Consider the following 16,414-nt stretch of genomic DNA (forward strand, 5'->3'; position numbering starts at 1 on the left):
GAAATGTAGTCAAAACAATTTGTATGTACGAAAAATGTTGACCTACGACATTTTTTTAGTAAGGAATGTAACAAAATGGTTATTTCTATTAAAATTTTTTTAAATAATTTATTTTTTTAAATGTTAATAGCATTCTTTTACCTAATTGTTAGCTTATTTTTACCAGAAGCACAGCTTAATTGCAGCACTTACGCTTTTATCGGGTATTTTTAATCATTATAAACATACTTACTTTAACAAAATTATTGTATGTGATAATTTATGTCACGACGTTGCACAAATTTGAATATTTAATACAATAAAAATATGCTGGAAACCCTGCTACTTGTTGTCATCAGCTGTGCTTAGTGGAAAAACTGGAAATGGTGTTTTGTTTATCTTTGTTTTGATTATTAAATTATATTGTTTGTTTTGATAGTTTTGTTGTTTCATTAATAACGTATCTTAATTGTATATTTATTATTTAAAATTACCAATATAAACTTTAAAACCTGTTTTACGAAAGTAATTAGTATTTATATTTCACATTCGTAATTTTTTTTTCTCCAAACGTACAGACGTAACGTATGGACGAACGCGTATATCTTTTACTTTTCAGTTTTACTGTTATACCAATTAAAATGTAACTGTTTTTAAAAATAGATTTTGAAATGAGCTGGTTTACAATATCTGATTTAGCCAAATCTGCCCTGAATGAAGCTCAAAAGAGGATAGATAAAGTTTTGGACATTCAAGATGAAAACGGAAATGGATCTGTGACAACATTAAAAAACACCTCAACATCTCTTGGTAATATCTTTCTTAATTGTAATTTGATTATTCTTTTTAAGTTTAGGTAAAATGTTTAAGTTACATACCATAATTAATTTGTAAACTTTTTTTGAAGTAAACTGTTTTGTGTAATGTATATTATATGCATTAAAATTCTGAAATTGTGTGTCTAAACTAAGATAGTATAACTTAATTTAGTATTTTTAATATATTTGTAGGTACAGTTAATACAAATTCATCCAAAACTAAAACTGATGAAGTTACTACACAACCAAATCGACCATTGTCGGCAGAGAGGAAGGTAAACAGTAATATTACTAAGAAGAGATCGAAACCAGCTAAACTTGGTGCATCACTGACAAAAAGACAACCTTTTAGTGAAAATAAATTTAACAGCGTAAGGTAAGAAACATGTCTTCTCTTAGTTGTATTTTATACTTAAAGTTTTATTTTAGTTTTTAGCACTATTACTGCCCAAAGCATTTTTTCCAATTTTTTTTAAGTTTTACTTTTTTGTAGAAATTTGAGCCTAGAGCCTACATCTTTAAAACAGGAAGAATTGCTCATAAAAGAACCCAGAACTCAAAATGAGAACATAGCAACTATTGATTTACAAGAAACTTTACATGAAAATAATGTGGACAATAATCAAGCTTTTGAATCATCTTTAATGACAAGTTCTGTTGTTGAAAATAAATTTGAAGAAGAGAAACTTTTCACTGATTCTGGTGTGGATTTTATGCAAGAAACAGTCACAGAAAAATTGACTAACAGCCACAAACTAATTTCAGATGACCCAACACCTATTTTGAATAACATAAATAAATGCGAAAGCAAAACACCAGGTTTCAACTTTTTTTGCTTTTGAACATAAATTTTTTGTATTATAATTTATTTTAGTTAAAATTTAAAAAAATATTTTTATTGTGTTTAGATTTTAATGGTGATTGTAAACACATAAATTTAAAGACCAGTCCAGCTAAACACCTTAAAGAAAACAATGACCATGTTAGTATTTTATTTCAAAAATCTTAAATCACAGAGATATGTGAAAATTTAATTAGGCAATTGCTATTCATTTTAATATTTTCTTTTTTATGATACTCAGGGTTTTATAGAGCATAAGATAGTTTAGATATGCTTATGCTTTTCAATTGTTAATTAAAATTGTGTTGTGGTAATATTTTTTTTAATTTCCAAAAAACATTGGAGGTACAGTAGTTTGCATCACTTTTTTTTAAATTACAAAATGTATTTTTTTTAGGAGATTTCAAATCACATGCGAGACTCTCCATGTGGTGGGTCAACTGCAACTTCCAGTGAAATTGACATTCTTGACCACGAGAGTGTTTACAGTGACACTTTTACAAGTAAAATAACGTTTCATTTTTTCATAGATTGTAATTAAAATTTGAAATCCTTTACTATTAAGCTCTGTATGACAACTATTTGGATACAAAATAAATCTCTGTTTTGTTAAGATTCAAAAATTAGTGAATTGGATGGTACTTACCCAGGAACAATGGACAATTTTTTTACTCGTGATTTTGCTGATCGAATCGGCAGTGAAGCTTCAGACTTTAGTAGAATTACATCACCACTTTCTGTAAGTGTAGTTTAATGTTTGTTAATACTTTTACTATTGAAATTATGATATAGGCTATGTAAATTTTGTTAAGTGATTTTTCAGTCCCTGCAAATTTGTAAATTTATTTTAATTTTGGTGTTCTTTTGAAAATATTTAATTTTACAGGTAAATGAGAGTGAGAATGTAGGATATAAGTCACCAGTTTTATTTACTGATCATTTTGGTATGCTATTTAAAGTTTAACTTTTGCAAATCCTAATAAATATTGAGTAAACACAATAATTTATTATATAAACATATTAAGCTTAGTAAAGCATATTCATGTGCTTACTGTCAATTTTGTTAAATAATAAATTGTATATTATTTGGATTTAGATCCAAACACAACTCAAGTGAATGTACAAGAACAAAAAGAAAATTTAGCAATAGAGGATAAAGTTGAAAAAGAGACAAAAAATGTTTTAGAAATTTTAATTGATGATAAACCCGAAGAAGAAAATGCTAACAATGAAACTGTTAACAAACTTGAATTACTTGAGGATGATTTAGAGGGGGCAAATAAAAATAATTTTCCAATTGAATCAGAAACTGATATTGTAGAAACTGTTGAAACTAATTTCCTATCAGATGTTCAAGAACAAAGTTTGAATAGCTGTGAAATAGTACAACAAAAAGAACCCACTGAAATAGATAATAAAACTGAATTAAAAGAAAATCAACAAAAGGAACATACAAACAATGAAAAGGGTTAGTTATTTTTATTTTGTTAAAATAATCGGATTTTTTGTTGGTTTGGTAGCCATGTCATGTTATACTATGAATTTATGTTTAAATATGAAAAAAAATTAGGCACTTCGAAAAATAGAAAATTTTATTTTGTTGATTTTTTTCACTGCATCGAATGTATTGATTGTTTAAATTAAAAAAAGAAGCTATGTAAAATTTTTAACACTGTCTTATAAATATTGTTTTAATTTTTTTACAGAAGAATCACAGGAGATAAATGAGAAATCTAAACCAGTTGAAAATCCAACAAACATTAATGACAAAGAAGATAAAATTAAGCAAGAGGTTTAACAAAATTAAAATGCTTTTAATATCTTTTTTTTGCATAAATTTATGGTTTTACTAAACTGTTTTTTTAAGGTTATATCCTCAACATCTGTTGACCAACTTACCGAAGAAAAATTAGCTTTTTATGATCAACAACTTGTTTCTCTAAGCCTTAGCAACGCTAGTTTATCTGAAGAAAACGACAACTTAAGGTAGAAAAAAATATGAATTTGTTTTGTAAATATTAGGATTTTTAAGGTTTAACTAACATTTGCACTTTAAAATTACTTGATATTATTTTTTTTTATTTTAGAAGTGAAATTGGTAATGCCAAATTAATGGCTGCCCAAGAAATAAATGAAAAAACAGTTGAATTAGAAAACACAATTGACGAAATGAATAAAACTATAGAGGTAAAGTGTTCAAAAAATTACAATTTTAAAGTGCTAACTGTTTAATTAAATTTACTAAAATTTAAAGTAATTAAAAACAATTTAAAATTTTTTTTCTGTTTTGCTTTTGCAACTAAACAAAATTTTTATGCAGAGTTTACAAATGGAAAAGTCAAGTTTAGCAAACCAACTTTTAACAACAACTGCTGATTTAAGTCAAAGATTAAGTAGTGAGCAGGTTCAACACATGATTACTGAAAAGGAGGAGTCCATACAAGGTCTCCTACTTGAAGGTAGTAATTATTTGCAAGCTTTGTGGATAAAATTATATTTTTAAGTGCTTAAAATTAGAAAGGTATATTTTAGTATTTAAAATTTTAATTGACCAAGTTTTACTTTAATACTAAAGTGCGTTCTTAATATGCATAAATATTTTTCTAAAAACACAGTATTTCAGACACAATGTTTAATTTATACTAAATTTATCATCATACTTTGTTGATAATTTTTTATTTGAAGGTGAACAGCTGTCCAAACAGCATTTACAACAAAACAATTTGATTAAAAAACTAAGGTCAAAGTTAACTGATAAAGAACGAGCAGTAACAGATGCAAACGAAACAATTACCCAATTTGAAACAGAAAATAAAGAGCTCAATGAGGTGAATAAATCAATGGTGTAGATTTAAAAATAAAAACAAATTTATATTAAAATATTTGATAATGTGAATCACTGATAATATTACACAAACAATAAATATTATTTGAAATATCGTAACAAACACATTAAATAGAAAAAAAAAAATTTTTTTGATTTAAAAACGATACCTTATAAGATTTAATTTTTTACATACACGGTTAACAATATATATTTATATAGTTTTTCTTAAACCATTTATTTAATATTTACTTGAATATTTTTGCGCAGAGACTCTCCAAAGTGGAAGGACAGAGTAGCGAGAATCGAGGGACAGCTGAACGGTTATCTGAGGCTTACCATGTGAGAGCAGCAGAGGTGGATGACCTCCGAAACAAGTTGGAAGATGCTGAAGAAAAAAGAAGAGCTGCCCAATCCACACTGGATGCTGCATACAAGTATAAATATATATATATTTTTTTGAAATATTAATTAATTTTTTTTTTTATGAAACAAAAACTCTGTTTGCAGAGATCTTGCTGATTTACACAAGAAACAAGTAGGCATGGAAAGTGAGAAAGAAACTCAAATACAGAGAGCTGAGGAAATAGTTATGGCTCGAATGCAACAACAAATCGAGAAAATTGAACAAGATAACGAACACCAAAAGCACATGCTTGTATTACAGGTATTTCTACGTATGAAAAAATTAATTTGTTAAAAAAAGGTAAAGATTTTATATCACAAAATTACAGTATATGAATGTAAATACCAATTGCTTTTGGTATTTTGGACTTTTTATTATATTTTTTTATGATTTTTTTTTTTTTAATAAATGGCAATTTATTTGGAATTTAATTTAAGATAAATGAACTTCATGGAACAGTTGAAAGAACTGAAGTTTTGTGTTCAAGAAAAGAAGATCAACTAAGAAAAGAAATCAAAGATCTTCAGCAAGTAAGTAGAATTTATTTTTGGATTTTAGTAATATTTAGTAAATGTGGTTTAAGAATCTTGTTAAACCAGTTTATTTGTTAAATAATCTTATCATGCATTTTGCATGCCTTTTGCACTCATTTAGTGAATGTAAAGCATTTTTTTTTTGTTTTTTAGCATACATGATTTTTTTTTAAGAAATATGCTGTGGTACATCTTTTTATAAATATAAAAAAATTACAAGTTTTGTCTTTACTTTCCTCAAGTTAATTTTATTTTAGTTTTTTATAGCCAAACTAATTTTAAATTTTTGATTTTGATTTTTCTAGCGATTGCAAGAATCTGAAATTCGCAATCATGACCTGAGTAACAGCATATCTGACTCCACTCGACCTTTGTTGAGACAAATGGAAAACTTACAAGCAACTCACTCGACTCAAGCTAAAACTTGGGATGCCCTTGAGAAAAACCTGACTGCTAGACTAGGCAAGTTTTAATTTTTTTACTTAAAATTGAAGATATCACTTTAAATTTTTTACTATAAATAAATTTTAAATACTATTTGATAAATTATTTTTAAATATTAAAGCTTTAAACTAAATAAAAAAAAGCATACCAAAAAAATTCCCAAAAAATATATTTTGGTTATTAATATTATTTTTTTTTAGCTGATGCTCACGTACAAACCACCACTGCTCAAGAGAAAGAAAGATCAGCAAATATGTTGATGGTTGACCTTAAATCCAAATTAATTTCATCTGAGCAACAAGTTTCAAATCTTAAAGATGAAAAACAAAATTTAACTACTGAGGTTGAGCGCTTAAAATCTGAAGTGAAAACTGTGAATGAAAATTTTACAAGGCAAGTTTATATATGTATATTTAATTTTGATGTAAATTAGATTTTCCAAGTATGTGTCACTACTATCTAAACATCATGAATTTTTATTAAAAAATTTAATTGTTTTTTTTTTAAGAAGTTACAAAAAATTAAAAAAAAATTTTAAAATGTTGTCAAATTTTTAATTTTTTTAAAATTATTTTTAAGGAACAAAAGAACCTGTTTATAATGCTAAAATATTTCAAATAAAACGAAAAACATATAAGAGAAAAATATGTTTAGATTAAAACAAGATCATGAACATGAGTTAAAAATTCACTCAGAAGCGATGTCCAAAGCTCGAAAAGATCGACTCACTCTTGAGAATCAACTTGACATGGAAAAATTAAGATCTGATGTCGATCGTAAAAAATTTCAAGCACAATATGAAGCCATTCAAAAAGAAAAGGTGATTTAAATAAGAAAAAAAATTGTATATATCTTGAATTTTTTTAAATGGGTTGTTTTTTTCTTAGGAGAGGTTAGCATGGTTAAGTAGGTCGGAGAGTGTTGGATCTGCAAGTATGTTTAACACAGATGCAGACTCCACAGATGGATCAGAAATATTCAATCATGTAATTTATGTCTATTTTATTTTTTCCATTTTATCGCCGGCATATGGTTACAAAGGCAAAAATAATTAAATAAAAATGGTGTTAACAGGCTGATGGTGTTGACAGACAACTCTCTAGCACCACTGTGTCGGGTGTGTATGATACCATACGTTCTAGCGCCACTAGTGGTTCAGCATTGCTTGAAAACTTGCAATCCCAACTGAAACAGAGAGATGGGGAAATTGCACAGTTACAAGTAAATTTTTTAAACATTTTTTGTCAACGAATTTTAATTATTAAGCTCCTCAACTATGTTGCAATTTTTAATTTACTTTATTATTTTTTAATTTATAAAAATTTGGATCACTTCTTGTATGCCTATATTATACATTAGCATTACAATATTCGACGTTGGTAATCAATTTTAATACAGATTAATTAGGGAAACAAGTAATATCGTAAAAGTTTATTAGCTGTAATGCAAAACATTAAATCTTAATTTGAAAAAAATCAATTTCATTTAGAGCATAGCAATATGGTAAAGTATAATAGAAGCTATAAATTATAATGCATTACTATGATCTAATCTTTCAAAGACTTTTTTAATGTGATTTCTATAATCTCCTAATACATGTAACATACTAAATTCTCTAGAATTTTGTTGTTGAAATCTAATATGTGTTTGATTTATTTTAAGTAGACAAAATTTGCAGTCTCAATATTTATTTTTTTTTTCACAGTAATGGTTTGCTAATTTAAAATATGTTTAGGGTGAAATAAACACGTTAGAACGAACTCGATCCTCGATGGCCGAGGAAATTGTCAGACTCACAAACATGAACGAAGATCTCGAAAACTCGGTGGAAAAAGGCAAGGATCTTAAACATCAACTTAAGGTGAATGTTTTTTACAAAAAATTTATTTAATTTTTTTATATTTTTGGTCAAATTTGGTGTTTATAAATTACTTGTCTTATGGTCAATGTTATGACGTAAATGTTCGATTTGTTGACGTCATAAAGCGATGGTTAGACGTTACCTTTAAAGACTTTAATGTTAGCAACTTACGTCATTCTTTATTAGATGACGTCATAAACTAACATTACGTTTTAAAAATGTTAAATTAAAATTTACTACATTTACGATGCCTAATGACGTAATTGATGATAGGAAATGAAAGCGAGGTATGACGCGGTGTTGACGATGTACGGAGAAAAGGAGGAGGAGGCGGAGGAGTTGAAGTTGGATCTGGAGGACGTGAAAGCGATGTACAGAAACCAGGTATGACGTCACAATTCGGTTTTCAATTTTTTTTTTAATAATTAAAAAAATTTTTTTTTAGTTTCTTTAATTTAATTATTGTTATAATGACGAACATATCTTTTTAGGGAATCCAGTTTCTTTTTTATGCTATTAAGACACAACATGACAGAACATTTTAAATTCTGTTTTATTTAGATCGACTTGTTACTAAAAAAGAACTGATGTCACTCGACCGATCCTTGTAATTCCTTAAAACCGTTCGTTCATTCACGGTTTTTGCACTTATTTGTTACGGGGAATCCCCCCAACGTTCGCCTTACCAAACCACGTGTCAGCAATTGTCTATTTGTGGAAAAAGCTGAAGCCAAAACATTATTTTTGTTCATGAAGCTTATTGTCGGAGATGCTTTATTTTAACAAGTGATAATTTAAAGTTATATAATTGGTAGTTACTAGTATTTTATGTTTCCCAGAAATAGCACTATTTTGTTTATTTATTTTAGAAATTAGTTTTTACTTGAAGCCTTTGTACAGAATTTTACTTACACATAAAAATGTTTGGATAATAATTAAATTACAGTTAATTAACGATTTTAATGTCCGGTGCTTTTTAGTAGTATTTTCTAAATTCTAGTTTATCTATTTAGTGCATTGCAAAACCTTAACTAAATTTATATTTTAGTTGGTTTCATGCATAAGCATTTTGTAAAATTGTAATTCGTATTTTAAAGCTTTTTCTTGCAAACGATATGTTAAAAATTAGTATTTTTTAAATTTGTAAAAATTTTTAATGTCGGTTACCAAATTCCTTGCTTCTATTTATTTATTGGGTGCTATGTAAACTCCTGTCTGCAGGTTAAAAAATATTTGCAAGTCATTGCGCCCGTTCTGCGTTTATGTATTGAAACTTTTTCGCAAGAGGCGAAAATCAAAGTGCAATATTTTCATTGGTCCTTACCGCGTCGGCGAGTGACAATTTAATGTCCCTTAAATCTCGTTGCTTTTAAGTAAATAAATAAACTTTATGCAGACCTGAGCTTAAATGGTATTAAAATAGGCCAGCAAGAAAGTTAAATAGGGAATTCGGTGAAATAAGTTGTCGAATTGTTTCTTTGTATATTCCAGAATCGTGACTGGTTTGTTACATTTTTTGAGAGCAGTGTTTGGCCTGTTAGTGTATTTGCCGAGGGCAATTAGACTACACATACTACCCGATCGTCTATTATAGGTTTATAATAGAGAAAGAGATTCATTTTATAATTTTATAGCTTTTGTTTAATGCTATAATTTTACGTAAATTATGTGTAGCGGCTTTTTTTGTCTTGCCTAAAAATGTTTATTATAGGGTTTGTAAATACGCGTATTATTCATATATTATTAGTATACAAACTATATTTATTTTTGAAGTTGGCCTCGTTTGAAATTTTGAAATCCAGCTAAAATAGTTTTCCGACAATTTTAATAAAAATTTTTTAAATATGTGGATAATAAATTTCAAGAACGGAATTTTTGTTTGACAACTTGAGAGAAAGATAAGAGAAAGGCATCGGTTTATGATTTTTTGCGGTCACAGATGACATCATATGAAACACATTTACAAAGAGTGCAGGCAAGATGAACTTGTTTTAAAACTTTAATTATTTGGATTTTCAGACTTGTTGTAAAATTTGTAGACATGTTAATGTTTTGTCATCTAAGTGATCATAAAAAATACTTCAATAGAGTTTTTTTATTATTTAGGTTATACGTTAGTTAGTTTAATAAAAAGTTATTCAGAAAGTCTTCAAATACTATTAACTTTTCCATGTTTCTTTTCGAATATAGCATAAGTGTGGCACACATATATTTATGGTAATGTTACAACATCGAAAAATAGCTTTAAAACGTAGCAGTTGTTATTAAACTTACAACTATTGAAATCGAAATTGAAAGTGTTTTTGTACAATGTTTGTTTAAACCGATGCGTATATTTCAAACTATCATTTTTGCGTATTTATTTATTGTAATAACTAATGGGTAATTAGGCCCCTGTGCTGGTAGTAACAGTATAACTAAGTTCACTAATTTTTTACTACGACGACTAAAAAATTTGCGATTGACATTCTAATTATAGGTTGTGTTAAGTTAAGATTGCTTATTAAGCATGCCTAATTGCCAGATCTAGACAACATTGAGTCAAAAATTGGAATTATTTTCCTTTAGGTGAATCGTAATGTTTATGTAGTTACTACAGTAGTTGTTTACCTAAAACTTCTTGTTTTTTAACGAAACATTAAAATATAAGAATTTTATGGGGGTAAACAAACAAAATGAGTTGATTTTTGAGTTATGAATCACAGAAATTGACAAATGATACTGTATTAAGAAAAATTATGATATCATATTTATTGTCAACTAAAAAAATGTTTACAAAATGTTATAAAAAATATAATGTGTTTTGGCATTTAAAAAAAACTAATTTGTGTTTGAAAACAACACGAACTTTAACTTCAATGTTGTTGTTTTCTCAGTTAATTAAATTAAACCAAATACTTTGGCTTAGCGTCATGTTCTAAATCGAATTATTTTTTTACTTTAAATGTCAATCGATAGAGGGCGCGACCGAGTTAAGTACATCAGAAAATTTTATGCACGTTTTTCTGCATAAATTTTTTGTAAACATAGGTTTTTAATGTGATAATGTCACACACTTGTCTATATAAAAGATGGTAATGGTTTCAAACCACATATGGTCCGTGATCAAATTAAGAGATGGTTATGGTACGTATATTATAACTGTGATAAAAGCTTAAGTAGTGATAACGGTATATTCATTAAACGAAATGCTTGACTGACAACTGGCACGCAGTTGAAAGATTTCTTGTAAAATCAAAAATAAATTTGTACTACAAGAAAGAACGCGAGTAGTTTTACTATGTTGTAAAAAAGCGTTTTTATTTGGAAACTGTAGGAGGGCGTATAATTTACTTCAATTAAAATTTTAATGTAAATATCAGTTATGTAACCCGTCGTCAACTAAATATGTGACATTTTAAGTAAACTTTTTTTTTTTGTTTATTTTGTGTTTTTACGTAACACAAACTAATTGGACTTTCGAAACAAAGAAAAATAAATGTGCATGTTTATGGTAAATTCAACTTCTTTGCCTGTCGTTTCTAATGGCAATTTTTTTCAAAGTTAAATACACTTGCATCAACATGGTTATGTCAGAGAGTAATGTTTAGTAACTGAAGCACTGTCGGAAAACTACTAGTTCAAGCTTTATAAACAACGGTTATGTTAATATGAATTATGCAGGTTTACTTAACTCTTGTTCTACTTTAACCTTTCATGTTTACATGTAAAGTATTTTAATTCCGAGCAGTAAAAAAAGTTTAAACGGTTTTAATTTATTTGTTGGTTTGGCATAAGGCGGAGAGTTGTAGTAGTTTTAATTTTGCTTATAAATTTTTATGTAGTAATTTAACTTAAAAACTTAAGATCAAAATTAATTAAATTCAAATAAAAATATTTTATAAATGAAAACACTTTTATTAATTAAAGACCTGATGGGTGGCATATATTTTTCAAGTTTGTTTTCTAAGTAGTTTTAATTTTGCTTATAAATTTTTATGTAGTAATTTAACTTAAAAAGTTAAGATGAAAATTAATTAAATTCAAATAAAAATATTTTATAAATAAAAACAGTTTTATTAATTAAAATCCGGATGGGTGGCATATCTTTTTCAAGTTTGTTATCTAAAAAAATCTGCTTCGTTTTATGTAAACTAAAACGAGTTATTTATGAATGTGAATGGTTATTTAAGTGATAAATTTGTTAGTTTTCAACGCTTAGGTAAACTTTGTGCGTGTGTGTTCTTAGCTGCGAAAGAACAAACCTCACAAAACCTGATAAATTGGTTTTCGGTTGGGGTTCTGGCTTAAAGAGTCACACTTTCTTATAATGTAGCATTGTTCGCGTTTGGTCAAGTTACCAAAGGCCTCTTTAAGGTAGAGCAAGAGTCCTGTTATTTAGCTAAGGCAGGCTGGTGTTTGTTTAACCTGTTTAAATTATTACACCAGTTTGATATGAAGAAAGTTGCGCTAATACGAACGAAATTTGGATGATTTTTTCTTATGATATAATTGAAATAAAAAGTATACAAACATATTGAAAATAAATTGTTTTACATAAGGTTGCAAAGCTATTCTGCAATCGATATTTTCTCATATAATTTAAAAATCAAATTTTGCTCGCCAAAATTGGTGTTATGTATTGATTTTTTTGCCGTGCGACGCTGTCATTAGGCTGTCCGAACCTTTTTGATCTTGGGTATTGCAAAATTTGGGCGTTATCGCCGCAGCATCTAATATTATCGGTGCTTTTCTTAATGGGGATTATTATTAAAAATCATAAAAGCTGTCATGCGCTGACGCGAAGTGAAAGCCCAATTTGGAAACTTTATTAGAATTTAGGCCTTTTTAGGCTCGAAAATTCTATTTAAAGAACCAGCACACTAAGATGACCACTTTGTTATTAGCAATTTAAGTCATTTTGTGACACTATCTTATCAAATAGTTTCGATAACCTTGTCAGTATGTGCCATGTTGTGGCGTGTGTAAGTGTGTTGAGATTAGACTTGTATTTGTATACTTGCAGGATTTAGATTAGATGATGTATAGATACTGCTAGCTCCATCATAACCACCAAACATATTCTCCAACAGTTTAAAACGTTCAGTGCTTAATCATGGTGCGCCACAGCCCACAAATTGAAAATATTAGCAAGTATGGATAATTTCTTATTTCATGTTCTGGTATAGAGGGTAGGCTGTTTTTCATGTTGCTTTTTGACTAATTGTGATTGATTTGACATGTTCTAGGGTTATGAAACAGGTACTAAAGTCTCAAAAGGTACATTGAATTAAAGTTAGCGTTCTAGATACAGTATGTAAAAAGGTAGTTAGTAAGTAAAGTATTTTTAATAAAGTTAAAAATAAAATAAGAAATGTAAAAAAATTGATTTCTCAAAAATTTCGTGTTGGAAAAAGTTGTTTACGTTTTTTTAGCCAATCGGTCATTCGCTAAATAAACTTCAATATCGCAACAATACCTCGCATTTTCGTAACCCTATCTCCAGCTATACTGAATAATTGTTTACTGGTCTACACTCCATATCACTATAACGTAACGAGAGACCCTGTTGTAAAAAACACACGCATAACAATGGCTCTAAATATAACTAACTGTCTTTGTGACTGTGTTTATCATATTGTCTCTCGCGCTAAACCAACTTTCCAAATTCCGATTGTCGATTGCGCTTGAAAGTTTGGGTCTAGTAGTTCGAGCTGAGCGGTTAGGTTTCTTTAAAGTTATTTTTAAGTACTATAACTAGAGGCGTAGTCAGATGTAAATATGGTTTTGAAAATATTTTATGGTCTAATATACTTTTAATTGTTTATTTATTAATTAAAATAAAAGAGTAGTGTGAAGAAAATTAATCTTATTTTTTAGGTAGTAACCGCAACCTTATAGCAGTTTTAAATAGAGTTTTTATATATCAAAAGTATATTTATACTAAAGTAAAATACTTTAAATTAACATGATTCAGTTAATATAAATATGTATTAATTTGGGAAAATCCAAATTTTGTTTATTAGATCTGAGAAAGTAGATACAGTATTTTTGCCTTTAAATGGCTTGCCAGACTTGCGTCATTAAAGTCTGATTCGGTATTTTTTTATTAGATTCTTTTATCGTTATATCTATATTTAGAAACTGTTATCTTAAATATCTTAACGCATTTTCATCGTATACAAAATTAAAGAAATGTGCCTGGGGCTTGAATGAATGGAAACACTCTTACGTTTTTGTGGATAACAGAAGACATTTAAAAAAAAATGTTTTGCATTTAGCGTAACATTAAATGAATAATACACGCGGGCTTAACATGCCTTACATGCGTGAAGTTGGCCTTTAAATGAACTTGGGTTTATTTGAACAGGCTTTACAATAGGCTATGTTATTTCAAAGAACAGATTTACTCCTTAGGAACTGGTATGTATCAACAGGTTTACGATTGTTAATCTATTTTAAACATGGTTTAATGCGTTTTATTGTTTCAGCTGTAACTAGTAAAGGAGTAATTGTCAATTTTAAATATAACCAATATTAGATTTAAGAATAATAACATAGACAGACTTTTGTTATGTCGTTTGAACAGGAAAAAATGCTATAGCATTTACTTTTTGAATAAATATTTTGGCATCCTTAAATTCTATTCTTTAGTTTTGTTCAACGCATAAACATCACGGCAATTTTGTTTTAACTATATTAGGAATTTTTAAAAGTTATCAATCGTTTCTAAAGGTTGATTGTAATAGTATTGGATCTTGATTCATAAGCAGTAAATTTCAATTAAAAAAATTAGCTGAATATATAATGATTTAACTATAACTCGTATTTAGAATTCGTTAAATAAATGGTCAGAAGATATTGAATATTAAATTATGTTTTACAAATTGATTTACTGGCTTAAAAAATATCTCATTCTAGATATAAATTAGGTTTTGTATAATCGTATATTGTAAAATTTATTTATTATTATTAAAGTATTTCGGATTTTTTGTTGTTCAAAATTGTGTAGAATTTTTAACTAATAAAAATAGGTTTAATTTTGTTTTAGATACTGTTCTGCATATATGCAAAACTTTGCAATTATGTTGTGTTTCCTTTATATATAATTCGTTTAAATATTAATGGGCAATTGGCTTTTAAAATAACGCGACATATTAAGTTTCTTTCGTGGTGTTTAAGTTAATAAATACAATTGAGTGAATAATATCAGCTTATGCTACTTTTGGCACTTATAATTTGAAAAAATAGAATTACAATTTTCATTTTTTGGTAGATATTTAAAAAAATATATATTTATATATATATTATATATCTTTCTATATTTATTATGTCACGTCCAAGAATTTCTGCTTATTTTGTAGTCAAGCGGATATTATTATTAGTTTGATATATTTATTTTGCGAATATTTAATAAATATTATTATATTTTCTTTTCAAAACGGAAATAATTGTAATATCACGAAAAAAATATATTGTCATTCAATCCATGAACTCGCTTCTCTTTAAAACGACCGAAAAAGTCACGTGGCTCGCATTATAAAGTTGTTTATTTATTCAAGGGAAATTATATTTTAAACGGGCTCAATTTTTTTCGGTGTAAAAATAGAACGAAGCGATTTGTATGTCTGTCATGCGATTTGATTATTTTCATATAACTAACTACGGTTATTATAGATTGGCCGGGTGCAGAATATGATTTTTCATTTTCGGTCAGGTGTTTTGTGACATGATGCGACATCTGCATCTCTGTTTCCCCAACCGAAATGTGATAATCAATCAAATATAACGAACAGTTTAGAATTTCTTAGTATTTAAATTTAGAAATTTTGCAGACAGACAGAAAATAATTTTTTTTTTTTAACTATTTTTAGGCTTAACTTAACCTTTGATTATGCAAATGCAATGATAGGATTATTCTTTTGTTTAAGTAACAATGCGCTCTGCAATTATGTTAATAATTAAAGGTCGTTTTGCTTTGGCCTTGAAATGGTATTATTTGAAATTAAAAATACATTTTCATTGACTTAAAAATATATATTTTGGTTTATAAGTTTAGGTTTAGATAGTATTTTTGTATTATTTGATATTTTTAATTTAAAAAAAAGAATTTAAAAATTTGAAGTCATTAAACATATTTTTATAATTAAAATTTTTCTGATGTTGACTGCCACTAAATTCATTAAAATCAATCTGACATAATTTAATGTTGAAACACACTAGCCTGAAATTAGATAATCGAGAAAAATTAGTCATATTTGTTCGTATTAGACCCGGCTATAAATAATTCAGGAAATTTCTATTTATAGAAACATACCCATCTCCGGTTTCGACCTAAAAAAGCGAAAAATCAATTATGGGAAGATTGGCACAGGCTCATATTGAAGGACGTGCGGTATCTATTCTATGTTCTTTCTTGATCCATGCGCTGAGTCAGATTAAGTTAATTTAATTTCGCCGATTTGTAGACAGACTGTTTGAATCTGCAACATTTGCTTGGAGATATTAAATTTAGGATTTGTTGGCTACTACTCTGCACGGAACATTTACTGTTTTAAGTAGATTTAAAAATAGATTTTATTGGTAAAGAAATTTTATGGTTTGAAATAAGTTTTTTTAGATACTCCAAATCTATTAAAATATACCAAAAACCGTATCCTGTCTTTCGTCGGGTGTTACTTAAATTTTATTTCATATTTTACGAGACTATTTTAAAATGAGCGTAACTA

The 16,414-nt window shown here is 27.7% G+C and overlaps 1 protein-coding gene across 1 annotated transcript; it reads left to right on the forward strand.

The window, feature by feature from the left end:
• The first annotated feature begins 344 nt into the window (after nucleotides 1-344).
• LOC145749457 (TATA element modulatory factor-like) lies at nucleotides 345-9,095 on the forward strand. The gene is made up of 24 exons (XM_082565226.1): nucleotides 345-789; nucleotides 990-1,173; nucleotides 1,291-1,616; nucleotides 1,706-1,779; nucleotides 2,036-2,141; nucleotides 2,253-2,377; nucleotides 2,525-2,582; nucleotides 2,735-3,106; nucleotides 3,345-3,430; nucleotides 3,506-3,624; nucleotides 3,726-3,825; nucleotides 3,959-4,097; nucleotides 4,324-4,466; nucleotides 4,733-4,899; nucleotides 4,973-5,129; nucleotides 5,306-5,398; nucleotides 5,707-5,863; nucleotides 6,046-6,238; nucleotides 6,500-6,665; nucleotides 6,733-6,831; nucleotides 6,920-7,066; nucleotides 7,581-7,706; nucleotides 7,980-8,090; nucleotides 8,268-9,095. The coding sequence occupies exons 1-24, from the start codon at nucleotides 651-653 to the stop codon at nucleotides 8,292-8,294; spliced, it is 3,414 nt and encodes a 1,137-aa protein (XP_082421352.1). The 5' UTR covers nucleotides 345-650; the 3' UTR covers nucleotides 8,295-9,095.
• The last annotated feature ends 7,319 nt before the right edge of the window (nucleotides 9,096-16,414 follow it).

This window comes from Corella eumyota, chromosome 1, assembly GCF_963082875.1.
Source record: "Corella eumyota chromosome 1, kaCorEumy4.1, whole genome shotgun sequence".
Taxonomy (NCBI): Eukaryota; Metazoa; Chordata; class Ascidiacea; order Phlebobranchia; family Corellidae; genus Corella; species Corella eumyota.

What these genes read in the sequence shown, in the direction of transcription:
- LOC145749457 (XM_082565226.1), top strand. Translation starts at nt 651, where the DNA reads ATGAGCTGGTTTACAATATCTGATTTAGCCAAATCTGCCCTGAATGAA. An exon ending in AATAAATTTAACAGCGTAAG is followed by an intron (nt 1,174 to 1,290) that starts GTAAGAAACATG and finishes ACTTTTTTGTAG; the next exon opens with AAATTTGAGCCTAGAGCCTA. An exon ending in AAGATAAAATTAAGCAAGAG is followed by an intron (nt 3,431 to 3,505) that starts GTTTAACAAAAT and finishes TGTTTTTTTAAG; the next exon opens with GTTATATCCTCAACATCTGT.